The following is a 16,676-nucleotide window of genomic DNA, read 5'->3' on the forward strand; positions in this document are numbered from 1 at the left end:
AAGGTTTATGGCCATGTTGGACCAGTACACCACAAAGCATCTTGAGCAAAGGTTTATGGCCATGTTGGGCCAGTACCCCACAAAGCATCTTGAGCCAAGGTTTATGGCCATGTTAGACCAGTACACCACAAAGCATCTTGAGCCAAGGTTTATGCCCATGTTGGACCAGTACACCACAAAGCATCTTGAGCCAAGGTTTATGGCCATGTTGGGCCAGTACCCCACAAAGCATCTTGAGCCAAGGTTTATGTCCATGTTGGACCAGTACACCACAAAGCATCTTGAGGCAAGGTTTATGGCCATGTTGGACCAGTACACCACAAAGCATCTTGAGCCAAGGTTTATGGCCATGTTGGGCCAGTACCCCACAAAGCATCTTGAGCCAAGGTTTATGCCCATGTTGGACCAGTACACCACAAAGCATCTTGAGCCAAGGTTTATGGCCATGTTGGGCCAGTACACCACAAAGCATCTTGAGCCAAGGTTTATGCCCATGTTGGACCAGTACACCACAAAGCATCTTGAGCCAAGGTTTATGGCCATGTTGGGCCAGTACACCACAAAGCATCTTGAGCCAAGGTTTATGGCCATGTTGGGCCAGTACACCACAAAGCATCTTGAGCCAAGGTTTATGTCCATGTTGGGCCAGTACACCACAAAGCATCTTGAGCCAAGGTTTATGTCCATGTTGGGCCAGTACACCCTTATTCTGCTGTCCTTATTCCATTCCCAGGGAGGGGCACCTGGACACAGATTGCAGGTCATGCTGGATGTCCTACTCTAGGTACAGTATTCTCAGGAAAAATACACCGTTTTATATTTAGCTGGCTGATGTTTGGTGCTGCATTTTAATCCACAGGCCCTGCTCTGCTACCCAAGCATTGTACGCCTTCTAGTAATATAGGATACTTGGATCGGTGAATGCATAGATTTTACATGTACAGATTCAATCCAATGACAACAGTGATTTTATTCTATATCAGGGTCCTGATGTGAGTTCAGTGAGTCATTTGCTTGATTGACTACCTGGCTGAAGGAGGTGACCTCATTAAAGACTACCATGTGAGGGCAATAAAGCATTTTCTGACCTTAAAATTATATATATTGTGTGTGTGTGTGTGTGTGTGTGTGTGTGTGTGTGTGTGTGTGTGTGTGTGTGTGTGTGTGTGTGTGTGGTGTGGGTGGTCACTGCATTCTGATAAAAATAAGGGCATCTCATAATCCAGTTTGATTTAAATTTGCATGTAAAATTTGATCCCAACATTGAAAGAATGTCTATTAGTTTTTTTTTTTTTACAGGAATCTGAAGGGGGTGATGTCCTGCAAGACCTTGCACAACATGTAATGAAAATCTCTGTGATCAAGAAGGAGGGTGCCATGGCGAGTGATGGTCCAGAGGAGATCGTCATCGTCCTAGAGGGTGTCCTGGTGATCACCGGTCTGGGCAGTGTCACACAGGCTTGTGCCATTCTTCTTGGCATGACATTATGCTCGGAATTTCAGCTACCTACGCGAGGCATTCCAGAAACTGTTTGTGGAGCTGGGCTGCTCAAAGCTCACAGTCAAGATGACACCCCTCAAAATCAAATCACTGTCTTAAGCAGAATGACAGCCTAGAGGACAATTGTCATAGACTGAATGTCAGGGTTACTTTGTAACACCTTCGTAGTTAAACACTGAGGAGCCTCTGGAACTATTATCTCCCTTTATTTGTTCTGAATTCTACCAGGGTCTGTCTGCACAGTATGGTTGTTATGACATCCCAATGATACCTGCACCACTGGCAGTCTACCTGCAAAGCTTTGTAGTTTAATCTTAAACTGATTTCTATTGGGAACTTCTGAAAAAAAAGCCTCTAAACTAGACAATTTATGGTTTAAAAGAGATAGGTGGCATCCATCGGCAGTGTTTGTGAACAGATAAAAGTTATGGGAAGAAACTAATACAAGTGTTTAGATGACATGATTATTGGGGTTGTCATCTCTTTTTATTTTGTTATTTACCTTGTAGGCAATATTTCAGTATGAAAAATATCCCACAGTGCAAACCACGAGCTATTTGAGCCTCCATGAGTCCCTATTTTTGTTGTTATCCATGGTTACTATGAGAATATTTTGGTCCTTGTGAAGTCTATGGAGTTGAAGCTCCATTCTGTCTCTCCTAAAGAGACGGTTCTGTCCACAGAGATCCTATACTAGCTAATGTTAGTGTTCTAGTTCCTAATTTTAGGGTTTTGCCGACCTGCAGAAATCAGGACGTACCTGCAATGTTGATTGCAAATCTGTAATTTGTCAACTAATAATTTGAGAATCATTGCTGCTGAGTTTTGTTTTGTAAACCGCTTATGTTTAAATTAATGGTTTTCAAGGATTCCTGGTGTCCTGATACCTTTTCTCTCAGGTGAGCCAATCGAGTAAAACCAAAGTAAAAATGTGAACCCTTCTGAGTTGGTTTAAAAGAATATATCATGTAACAATGACTAGATAATCGGATTAATCATTCAGTTACAATAACAATTTCATGTAAACTCAGCAAAAAAAGAAACGTCCCTTTTTCAGGACCCTGTCATTCAAAGATAATTCGTAAAAATTCAAATAACTTCACAGATCTTCATTATGAAGGGTTTAAACACGGTTTCCCATGCTCGTTCAATGAACCATAAACAATTCATGAACATGCACCTGTGGAACGGTCGTTAAGACACTAACAGCTTACAGATGGCAGGCAATTAAAGTAACAGTGCTGAAAACTTAGGACACTAAAGAGGCCTTTCTACTGACTCTGAAAAACACCAAAAGAAAGATGCCCAGGGTACCTGATCATCTGTGTGAACCTGCCTTAGGCATGCTGCAAGGAGGCATGAGGACTGCAGATGTGGCCAGGGCAATAAATGGCAATGTCTGTACTGTGAGACGCCAAAGACAGCGCTACAGGGAGACAGGATGGAAGGTTGATCGTCCTCGCAGTGGCAGACCACGTGTAACAACACCTGCACAGGATCGGTAGATCCGAACATCACACCTGCGGGACAGGTACAGGATGGCAACAATAACTGCCCGAGTTACACCAGGAACGCACAATCCCTCCATCAGTGTTCAGACTGTCCGCAATAGGCTGAGAGAGGCTGGACTAAGAGCTTGTAGGTCTGTTGCAAGGCAGGTCTTCACCAGACATCACCGGCAACAACGTCGCCTATGGGCACAAACCCACCGTCGCTGGACCAGACAGGACTGTCAAAAAGTGCTCTTTTCTGACGCGTTGCGGTTTTGTCTCACCAGGGGTGATGGTCGGATTCATGTTTATCGTCGAAGGAATGAGTGTTACACCGAGGCCTGTACTCTGGAGCCGGATCGATTTGGAGGTGGAGGGTACGTCATGGTCTGGGGCGGTGTGTCACAGCATCATTGGACTGAGCTTGTTGTCATTGCAGGCAATCTCAACGTTGTGCGTTACAGGGAAGACATCCTCCTCCCTCATGTGGTACCCTTCCTGCAGGCTCATCCTGACATGACCCTCCAGCATGATAATGCCACCAGCCATACTGCTCGTTCTGTGCGTGATTTCCTGCAAGACAGGAATGTCAGTGTTCTGCCATGGCCAGCGAAGAGCCCGGATCTCAATCCCATTGAGCACGTCTGGGACCTGTTGGATCGGAGGGTGAGGGCTAGGGCCATTCCCCCAAGAAATGTCTGAGAACTTGTAGGTGCCTTGGTGGAAGAGTGGGGTAACATCTCACAGCAAGAACTGGCAAATCTGGTGCAGTCCATGAAGAGGAGATGCACTGCAGTACTTAATGCAGCTGGTGGCCACACCAGATACTGACTGTTACTTTTGATTTTGACCCCCCCTTTGTTCAGGGACACATTACTCTATTTCTGTTAGTCTCATGTCTGTGGAACTTGTTCAGTTTATGTCTCAGTTGTTGAATCTTGTTAGGTCCATACAAATATTTACACATGTTAAGTTTGCTGAAAATAAACACAGTTGACAGTGAGGACTTTAATTTTTTGCTTAGTTTATCTATTTAAGTTCAATCAACTTAATATAATAATTTTTCCCCCCATCATTTTTATTTGACCACATCCAAACAACTTACTCAAGCTTATCTACTCATACAAACAAGCAAAAATGTCTACTCAATTATATTTGTGTAATTCTGTTGCCTAAAATATTTTGAGTAGATTCAAGAAATCATATTTCACAGAGTAATGTGTCTAGACACTGCCCCACAGAGGGTCTGGGTCTTTCACCCTGTCTTGATGTTGGCCACTGCACACAAATCTACACACATACAAATAAAATCTAATCTAATTTTATTTGTCACATACACATGTTTATCAGATGCTATTGCGGAGTAGCGAAATGCTTGTGTTTCTAGCTCCAACAGTGCAGTAATATCTAACAATTCACAACAATAAACACAAACCTAAAAGTAAAAGGGAATGAAGGAATATATAAATAATAGGATGAGCAACGTCGGAGTGGCATTGACTAAATACAGTAGAATAGAATATAGTATATACACATGTCGGACGAGTAAAGCACAAGCACACACACAAATAAAGCAACACGCATATTCAAAGCCCTGGCCATTGGGAAGGGGAGCCAGAAGTGAAAGAAAATGAGATACAAAAGAAAAGGGGTACGAAGAGAGAGAAATATTGTTTGATTACAGCAAAAGAGTACAACTGGGATGATTATTCTGAACAAGGTACAATGAGGTACTGAGGGAAGCTGAGTGGCCAAATCATGGAGGAACAAGACGAGTGGTGATTTCAACAAAGAGGTCCATTTAGTCCCTGCCATGTTAGTTATTACTTCAAACTGAATAAAAACTAAATCTAGAGAATTGGATTTCAATTGTCCACTTTGTGCATGTGCTATTACTGAAGCTGACTCTGTTGGGTACAGGAATCAATACACCAGTCAGTCTCAGAATTATGTCTGTATTGTTTTGTTATTGTCCAGCAGCAAGCGACTAGGCTGAAGAGAAAGCATATCTATCCAACTATCTTTCTCCCTAATAAGACAGAGAACCTGTAATTATCAAGGTATAAATAATTACTTAAGTTCTTAGTAATTATAGAGGTTCCTCTGAGGCATCAGTGGGTAATTTAAAAGTCGCCGGAAGAAGCAAGAAATCCAGATATGACTGAACTGAGCGACGACTGTTTAAATGACGACTCTGCCTTGCAGACAAGAGCCTGTCTAGGGACTGGGGATGTGAATTAGCACTAGCTAAAAGTATCAAGATGCCGCTGGGAGCTGGTTGTGTTTTTGGTCCAGAAACCCCACCACTTCTCATTCATTTTAAAGTGCCTATGACTAAGCATTCTGACTACCTACCATTCCCCAGTGGCTGCCCCATCATCCCTAAAACACCCCATCTCAGAGCTGGAGTAAAGTGGAGAATTTCACAAGCAAAGGAGCAGTGCATTCTTCAGTCACTTTAAGGTTGTATCCATGAAAATTGAGGTGAGACTTCCAACTGTTAAAGTGATTGGTAATAACAAGTAGTGGTGGGGAATGATTGGTTTGATGACTGGTAAGAACAGGTGCACAACAGGAAAAAGGAGAAGAGGAGGAACTGCTAGTGTCGAGCTCCAGGATAGAGGGCACTGCAATGTGGTTGGTATAGGCTATAGCACATCATCTCTGTGTGACCGGGCATTAATAGGACTGACTGAAAGCCACTTCTGATGACACAGCAGCTTTAAAACCGAGAACAAAGGACTTGTAGTTTTGATTTAATGAGGCAGAACAAGGAGGTATAAGGTAAAGGTTATGGGGACATAGGAGGACCCAAATAGACTCAAAATGTTATACTTGATCAGCTGTCAACGACTTGATTCATTGATCTGTTGAATCAGGTGTGTTAGTGCTGGACTGGAACAAAGGAACGTAGTTCTGGTCCCCTGAACCAGGATGAATAAAACCTGCTATAACATGTACTGTGTGGACAGGGTGTATGAGGTTGGGGTTAGGGTGTCTCACCGTGGTAGAGAGGTGCTGAGCTGGAGACGGGGTAATGATGGAATGACCTCCACCATACAGCCACTGGTCAACACACTGGGTAGACCCTCCAGGAGACAGTCACTGGTCACACCAAACACTGACGTGTGGTAACCTACAGGGAAGAGAGAGAGGGCGAGAGAGAGAGGTAAAAGTCAGTGGCCTCAAACCAAGGACTAACAAGCACTCCGATAACTTCTCTCCATTCTACAAAGGGTGACATTGAGAACACACGTCTAAAGGATTTCAATCAATCCTCTGTTCAGAAAAAAAGGGTCTAACTTATTCATCTAATACAAATGGGAGAAATAGAGCTGTGAGTCTTAGTTTGGTTCCTCACTGAGTTCCCTGAATTCCTATCGGACCTTGTAGTCATCGCAGATAATATTCAAATTTTTGGTGACTTTAATATTCACATGGAAAAGTCCACAGACCCACTCCAAAAGGCTTTCGGATCCATCATCGACTCAGCGGGTTTTGTCCAACATGTCTCTGGACCTACTCACTGCCACAGTCATAATCTAGAACTACTTTTGTCCCATGGAATAAATGTTGTGACTCTTAATGTTTTTCCTCATAATCCTGGACTATCGGACCACCATTTTATTACGTTTGCAATCGCAACAAATAATCTGCTCAGACCCCAACCAAGGACCATTAAAAGTCGTGCTATAAATTCTCAGACAACCCAAAGATTCCTTGATGCCCTTCCAGACTCCCTCTGCCTGCCCAAGGACGTCAGAGGACAAAAATCAGTTAACCACCTAACCGAGGAACTCAATTTAACCTTGCGCAATACCCTAGATGCAGTTGCACCCCTAAAAACGAAAAACATTTGTCATAAGAAACTACCTCCCTGGTATACAGAAAATACACGAGCTCTGAAGCAAGCTTCCAGAAAATTGGAATGGAAATGGCGCCACACCAAACTGGAAGTCTTCCGACTAGCCTGGAAAGACAGTACCGTACAGTATCGAAGAGCCCTCACTGCTGCTCGATCATTCTATTTTTCCAACTTAATTGAGGAAAATAAGAACAATCCGAAATTTCTTTTTGATACTGTCGCAAAGTTAACTAAAAATCAGCATTCCCCAAGAGAGGATGGCTCTCACTTCAGCAGTAATGAATTCATGAACTTCTTTGAGGAAAAGATCATGATCATTAGAAAGCAAATTACGGACTCCTCTTTAAATCTGCGTATTCCTCCAAAGCTCCGTTGTCCTGAGTCTGCACAACCCTGCCAGGACCTAGGATCAAGGGAGACACTAAAGTGTTTTAGTACTATATCTCTTGACACAATGATGAAAATAATCATGGCCTCTAAACCTTCAAGCTGCATACTGGACCCTATTCCAACTAAACTACTGAAAGAGCTGCTTTCTGTGCTTGGCCCTCCTATGTTGAACATAATAAATGGCTCTCTATCCACCGGATGTGTACCAAACTCACTAAAAGTGGCAGTAATAAAGCCTCTCTTGAAAAAGACAAACCTTGACCCAGAAAATATAAAAAAACTATCGGCCTATATCGAATCTTCCATTCCTCTCAAAAATGTTATGAAACGCTTCAGTCTGGTTTTAGCCCCCGTCATAGCACTGAGACTGCACTTGTGAAGGTGGTAAATGACCTTTTAATGACATCAGACCGAGGCTCTGCATCTGTCCTCGTGCTCCTAGATCTTAGTGCTGCTTTTGATACCATCGATCACCACATTCTTTTGGAGACATTGGAAACCCAAATTGGTCTACATGGACAAGTTCTGGCCTGGTTTAGATCTTATCTGTCAGAAAGATATGAGTTTGTCTCTGTGAATGGTTTGTCCTCTGACAAATCAACTGTAAATTTCGGTGTTCCTCAAGGTTCCGTTTTAGGACCACTATTGTTTTCACTATATATTTTACCTCTTGGGGATGTCATTCGAAAACATAATGTTAAATTTCGCTGCTATGCGGATGACACACAGCTGTACATTTCAATGAAACATGGTGAAGCCCCGAAATTGCCCTCGCTAGAAGCCTGTGTCTCAGACATAAGGAAGTGGATGGCTGCAAACTTTCTACTTTTACACTCGGACAAAACAGAGATGCTTGTTCTAGGTCCCAAGAAACAAAGAGATCTACTGTTGAATCTGACAATTAATCTGTATGGTTGTACAGTCGTCTCAAATAAAACTGTAAAGGACCTCGGCGTTACTTTGGACCCTGATCTCTCTTTTGAAGAACATATCAAGACTGTTTCAAGTACAGCTTTTTTCCATCTACGTAACATTGCAACTCTCTGTCCAAAAATGATGCAGAAAAATGTATGCATGCTTTTGTTACTTCTAGGTTGGACTACTGCGATGCTCTACTTTCCGGCTACCCGGATAAAGCACAAAATAAACTTCAGTTAGTGCTAAATACGGCTGCTAGAATCCTGACTAGAACCAAAAAATGTGATCATATTACTCCAGTGCTAGCCTCCCTACACTGGCTTCCTGTTAAGGCAAGGGCTGATTTCAAGGTTTTACTGCTAACCTACAAAGCATTACATGGGCTTGCTCCTACCTATCTTTACAATTTGGTCCTGCCGTACATACCTACACGTACGCTACGGTCACAAGACGCGGGCCTCCTAATTGTTCCTAGAATGTCTAAGCAAACAGTTGGAGGCAGGGCATTCTCCTATAGAGCTCAATTTTTATGGAATAGTCTGCCTACCCATGTGAGAGACGCAGACTCAGTCTCAACCTTTAAGTCTTTACTGAAGACACATCTCTTCAGTAGGTCCTATGATTAAGTGTAGTCTGGCCCAGGGGTGTGAAGGTGAACGGAAAGGCTGGAGCAACGAACTGCCCTTGCTGTCTCTGCCTGGCCGGTTTCCCCTCTTTCCACAGGGATTATCTGCCTCTACCCCTATTACAGGGGCTGAGTCACTGGCTTACTGGTGTTCTTCCATGCCGTCCCTGGGAGGGGTGCGTCACTTGAGTGGGTTGAGTCACTGACATGGTCTTCCCGTCTGGGTTGGCGCCCCCCCCTTGGGTTGTGCCGTGGCGGAGATCTTTGTGGGTTATACTCAGCCTTGTCCCGGGATGGTATGTTGGTGGTTGGAGATATCCCTCCAGTGGTGTGGGGGGCTGTGCTTTGGCAAAGTGGGTGGGGTTATATCCTACCTGTTTGGCCCTGTCCGGGGGTTTCATCGGATGGGGCCACAGTGTCTCCTGACCCCTCCTGTCTCAGCCTCCAGTATTTATGCTGCAGTAGTTTATGTGCCGGGGGGCTAGGGTCAGTCTGTCACATCTGGGGTATTTCTCTTGTCTTTTCCGGTGTCCTGTGTGAATTTAAATATGCTCTCTCTAATTCTCTCTTTCTCTCTCTCGGAGGACCTGAGCCCTAGGACCATGCCTCAGGACTACCTGGCTTGATGACTCCTTGCTGTCCCCAGTTCACCTGGCCGTGCTGCTGCTCCAGTTCCAACTGTTCTGCCTGTCGCTATGGAACCCTGACCTGTTCACCGGACGTGCTACCTGTCCCAGACCTGCGGTTTTCAACTCTCTAGAGACAGCAGGAGCGGTAGAGATACTCTCAAAGATCAGCTATGAAAAAGCCAACTGACACCTACTCTTGTGTTACTGACTTGTTGCACCCTCGACAACTACTATGATTATTATTATTTGACCATGCTGGTCATTTATGAACATTTGAACATCTTGGCCATGTGCTTTTTATAATCTCCACCCGGCACAGCCAGAAGAGGACTGGCCACCCCTCATAGCCTGGTTCCTCTCTAGGTTTCTTCCTAGGTCTTGGCCTTTCTAGGGAGTTTTTCATTGCCACCATGCTTCTACACCTGCATTGCTTGCTGTTTGGGGTTTTGGGCTGGGTTTCTGTACAGCACTTTGAGATATCAGCTGATGTAAGAAGGGCTATACTAATACATTTGATTTGATTTGATTTAGAGTTGGGACTCCCACTGTGGCATAACAAAGGTCTCCCCTATTCACCCCACACTCCTAGATTCACCCCTACACACCCTCTTAACCCCCACACACCCTCTTAACCCCCACAGTCCTCTATTTACCACCACACCCCTCTTACACCCAAACTCCTCTATTTGACCCCACCATCCTCTATTCACCCTATACCCCCGATCAACCCCCACACACCCTCGATCAACCCCCACACACCCTCGATCAACCCCCACACACACCTCTATTAAGCCCCCCCACACACACACCTCTATTAACTCCCCCCCCACACACCTCTATTAATCCCCCCCACACCCCCACACACACACACCTCTATTAACACCCCCCCACACACATCTCTATTAACCCCCCCACACACTCATCTCTATTAACCCCCCCACACAAACACACACCTCTACTAACCCCCCCCACACACACACACACGCCTCTACTAACCCCACACACCTCTACTAACCCCACACCTCTACTAACCCCCCACACACACCCCTCTATGAACCCCCCCCACACACCCCCCCACACACCCCCCTCTATGAACCCCCTCACACACACACACCCCTCTATGAACCCCCCCCACACACACCCCTCTATGAACCACCCCACACACACATTACACACACACACACACACCTCTATGAATCCCCCCACACACACACAGCCCTATTTGCCTCACACACACCTCTATGAACCCCTCCCCACACACACACCTCTATTAACCCCCCCCCACCTCTATTAACCCCCCACATCTCTATTAACCCCCCACACACACAGCTCTATTAACCCCCCCACACACACACACCTCTATTAACCCCCCCACACACACACCTCTATTAACCCCTCCCCACACACACACCTCTATTAACCCCCCCCACACACACCTCTATTAACCCCCCCCCACCTCTATTAACCCCCCACATCTCTATTAACCCCCCCACACACACACAGCTCTATTAACCCCCCCCCACACACACAGCTCTATTAACCCCCCCACACACACACACACCTCTATTAAACCCCGACACACACACACACCTCTATTAAACCCCCCCACACACACACCCACTCTATTAAGCCCCCCCCACACACACACACACCTCTATTAACCCCCCCCACACACACATACCTCTATTAACCCCCCCACACACACACACCTCTATTAACCCCCCCCCCACACACACACACACACCTCTATTAACCCCCCACACACACACACCTCTATTAACCCCCCCCACACACAAACCTCTATTAACCCCCCCCACACACACACCTCTATTAACCCCACCACACAAACACACCTCTATTAACCCCCCCACACACACACCTCTATTAAACCCCCCCACACACACCTCTATTAACCCCCCCACACACCTCTATTAACCCCCCCCACACACACACAACTCTATTAACCCCCCCACACACACACACCTCTAATAACCCCCCCACACACACCTCTAATAACCCCCCCACACACAGCTCTATTAACCCCCCCACACACAGCTCTATTAACCGCCCCACACACAGCTCTATTAACCCCCCACACACACCTCTATTAACCCCCCCACACACACCTCTATTAACCCCCCACACGCACACCTCTATTAACCCCCCACACACACACCTCTATTAACCCCCCCCCACACACACATCTATTAACCCCACACACACACACCTCTATTACCCCCCGACACACACACACACACCTCTATTACCCCCCCGACACACACCTCTATTAACCCCCCCACACACACCTCTATTAACCCCCGACACACACACACCTCTATTAACCCCCCCCACACACACCTCTATTACCCCCCCGACGCACACACACACTCTATTAACCCCCCACACACACACACACCTCTATTAAACCCCCCCCACACACACACACAGCTCTATTAACCCCCCCACACACACCTCTATTAACCCCCACACACACACCTCTATTAACCCCCCCACACACACACAGCTCTATTAATCCCCCCCCACACACACACACACACATCTCTATTAACCCCCCCCCACACACACACACACCTCTATTAACCCCCCCACACACCCCTCTATTAACCCCCCCACACACAACTCTATTAACCCCCCCACACACACACAACTCTATTAACCCCCCCCCCACACACACCTCTATTAACCCCCCCCCCACACACACCTCTATTAACCCCCCCACACACACCTCTAATAACCCCCCCCACACACCTCTAATAACCCCCCCACACACAGCTCTATTAACCCCCCCACACACAGCTCTATTAACCCCCCCACACACACCTCTATTAACCCCCCCACACACTCACACACGCCTCTACTAACCCCACACACCTCTACTAACCCCACACCTCTACTAACCCCCCACACACACCCCTCTATGAACCCCCCCACACACCCCCCCACACACCCCCCTCTATGAACCCCCTCACACACACACACCCCTCTATGAACCCCCCCCACACACACCCCTCTATGAACCCCCCCACACACACATTACACACCTCTATGAACCCCCTCACACACACACACACACACCTCTATGAACCCCCCCCCACACACACAGCCCTATTTGCCTCACACACACCTCTATGAACCCCTCCCCACACACACACCTCTATTAACCCCCCCCACCTCTATTAACCCCCCACACACACAGCTCTATTAACCCCCCCACACACACACCTCTATTAACCCCCCCCCCACACACACACACCTCTATTAACCCCTCCCCACACACACACCTCTATTAACCCCCCCCCCACACACACCTCTATTAACCCCCCCACCTCTATTAACCCCCCACATCTCTATTAACCCCCCCACACACACACAGCCCTATTAACCCCCCTCCACACACACAGCTCTATTAACCCCCCCACACACACACACCTCTATTAAACCCCGACACACACACACACCTCTATTAAACCCCCCCACACACACACACACCTCTATTAACCCCATCATACACACACACTTCTTTATTAAACCCCACACGCACACCTCTATTAACCCCCCACACACACACAGATCTATTAACACCCCCACACACACACCTCTATTAACCCCCGAGACACACACCTCTATTAACCCCCACACACACACACACACACCTCTATTAACCCCCCCCACACACACATACCTCTATTAACCCCCCCACACACACACCTCTATTAACCCCCCCACACACACACACACACCTCTATTAACCCCCCCCCCACACACACACACACCTCTATTAACCCCCCCCACACACACACATCTCTATTAACCCCCCCCACACACACACCTCTATTAACCCCCCCACACACCTCTATTAACCCCCCCACACACCTCTATTAACCCCCCCACACACACCTCTATTAACCCCCCCACACACACCTCTATTAACCCCCCCCACACACACACACCTCTATTAACCCCCCCCACACACACCTCTATTAACCCCCCCACACACACACACATCTCTATTAACCCCCCCACACACACCTCTAATAACCCCCCCACACACCCCTGTAATAACCCCCCCACACACAGCTCTATTAACCCCCCCACACACAGCTCTATTAACCCCCCCACACACAGCTCTATTAACCCCCCCACACACAGCTCTATTAACCGCCCCACACACAGCTCTATTAACCCCCCCACACACACCTCTATTAACCCCCCCACACACACCTCTATTAACCCCCCCACACACACACACTTCTCTATTAAACCCCACACGCACACCTCTATTAACACCCCCACACACACAGATCTATTAACACCCCCACACACACCTCTATTAACCCCCGAGACACACACCTCTATTAACCCCCACACACACACACACACACCTCTATTAACCCCCCCCACACACACATACCTCTATTAACCCCCCCCCCCCCACACACACACCTCTATTAACCCCCCCCCCCCACACACACACACACCTCTATTAACCCCCCCCCACACACACACACACCTCTATTAACCCCCCCCACACACACACACATCTCTATTAACACACACACACATCTCTATTAACCCCCCCCAACACACACACACCTCTATTAACCCCCCCACACACGCTCTATTAACCCCCCCACACACCTCTATTAAACCCCCCACACACACCTCTATTAACCCCCCCACACACACCTCTATTAACCCCCCACACACACACATCTCTATTAACCCCCCCACACACACCTCTATTAACCCCCCCCACACACACACCTCTATTAACCCCACCACACAAACACACCTCTATTAACCCCCCCACACACACACCTCTATTAACCCCCACACACACACACCTCTATTAACCCCCCCACACACACACACCTCTATTAACCCCCCCACACACATCTCTATTAACCCCCCCACACACAGCTCTATTAACCGCCCCACACACAGCTCTATTAACCCCCCCACACACACCTCTATTAACCCCCCCACACACACCTCTATTAACCCCCCCACACACACCTCTATTAACCCCCCCACACACACCTCTATTAACCCCCCACACGCACACCTCTATTAACCCCCCACACGCACATCTCTATTAACCCCCCACACACACACCTCTATTAACCCCACACACACACACACACATCTATTAACCCCACACACACACACCTCTATTACCCCCCGACACACACACACACCTCTATTACCCCCCTGACACACACCTCTATTAACCCCCCCACACACACCTCTATTAACCCCCGACACACACACACACACACACCTCTATTAACCCCCCCACACACACCTCTATTACCCCCCCCGACGCACACACACACACTCTATTAACCCCCCCCCACACACACACACACCTCTATTAACCCCCCCACACACACACACAGCTCTATTAACCCCCCCACACACACCTCTATTAACCCCCACACACACACCTCTATTAACCCCCCCCACACACACAGCTCTATTAACCCCCCCACACACACACACACACACCTCTCTATTAACCCCCCCACACACACACACCTCTATTAACCCCCCCACACACACACCTCTATTAACCCCCCCACACACACCTCTATTAACCCCCCCCACACACACACACAACTCTATTAACCCCCCCCCCACACACACCACCTCTATTAACCCCCCCCACACACACCTCTATTAACCCCCCCACACACACCTCTAATAACCCCCCCACACACACCTCTAATAACCCCCCCACACACAGCTCTATTAACCCCCCCACACACAGCTCTATTAACCCCCCCACACACAGCTCTATTAACCCCCCCACACACAGCTCTATTAACCCCCCCACACACACCTCTATTAACCCCCCCACACACACACCTCTATTAACCCCCCCACACACGCACACCTCTATTAACCCCCCACACGCACACCTCTATTAACCCCCCACACACGCACACCTCTATTAACCCCCCACACACGCACACCTCTATTAACCCCCCTCCACACTCACACAGCTCTATTAACCCCCCCACACACACCTCTATTAACCCCACACACACACCTCTATTACCCCCCGATACACACACACACCTCTATTACCCTCCCCGACACACACCTCTATTAACCCCCCCACACACACCTCTATTAACCCCCGACACACACACACACACACACACACACCTCTATTAACCCCCCCACACACACCTCTATTACCCCCCCGACGCACACACACACTCTATTAACCCCCCCCCCACACACATACCTCTATTAAACCCCCCCCACACACACACACAGCTCTATTAACCCCCCCACACACACCTCTATTAACCCCCACACACACACCTCTATTAACCCCCCGCCCCACACACACAGCTCTATTAAACCCCCCCCACACACACACACAGCTCTATTAACCCCCCCACACACACCTCTATTAACCCCCACACACACACCTCTATTAACCCCCCGCCCCACACACACAGCTCTATTAACCCCCCCCCCCCACACACACACACCTCTATTAACTCCCCCCACACACACACCTCTATTAACCCCCCACACACACACACACCTCTATTAACCCCCCCACACACACCTCTATTAACCCCCCCACACACAACTCTATTAACCCCCCCACACACACCTCTATTAACCCCCCCCCCCACACACACACCTCTATTAACCCCCCCACACACAACTCTATTAACCCCCTACACACACACCTCTATTAACCCCTTACACACACACCTCTATTAACCCCCCCACACACACACCTCTATTAACCCCCCCACACACACACCTCTATTAACCCCCCCACACACACCTCTATTAACCCCCCCACACACACCTCTATTAACCCCCCCAGTCACACACAACTCTATTAACCCCCCCACACACACCTCTATTAACCCACCCACACACACCTCTAATAACCCCCCCACACACAGCTCTATTAACCCCCCCACACACAGCTCTATTAACCCCCCCACACACAGCTCTATTAACCCCCCCACACACACCTCTATTAACCCCCCCACACACACACACCTCTATTAACCCCCCCACACACACACACCTCTATTAACCCCCCCACACATGCACACCTCTATTAACCCCCAACACGCACACCTCTATTAACCCCCCCCACACACACACCTCTATTAACCCCCCATACACACACATCTCTATTAACCCCCCACACGCACCTCTCTATTAACCCCCCACACACACACACCTCTATTAACCC

At 47.9% G+C, this 16,676-nt stretch overlaps 1 protein-coding gene across 3 annotated transcripts in view; it reads right to left on the reverse strand.

Moving 5' to 3' along the window:
- trappc9 (trafficking protein particle complex subunit 9) overlaps window positions 1-16,676 on the reverse strand; it is a 298,405-nt gene that overhangs the window by 209,888 nt on the left and 71,841 nt on the right. For all 3 annotated transcript variants that reach the window (XM_014177781.3, XM_082970084.1, XM_014177782.3), the window contains one exon: window positions 5,995-6,127. In XM_014177781.3, coding sequence (XP_014033256.1) covers window positions 5,995-6,127 — 133 coding nt within the window. The remainder of the gene's footprint in view (window positions 1-5,994; window positions 6,128-16,676) is intronic.

Source organism: Salmo salar, chromosome 27 (genome assembly GCF_965601325.2).
Source record: "Salmo salar chromosome 27, fSalSal1, whole genome shotgun sequence".
Classification (NCBI taxonomy): Eukaryota; Metazoa; Chordata; class Actinopteri; order Salmoniformes; family Salmonidae; genus Salmo; species Salmo salar.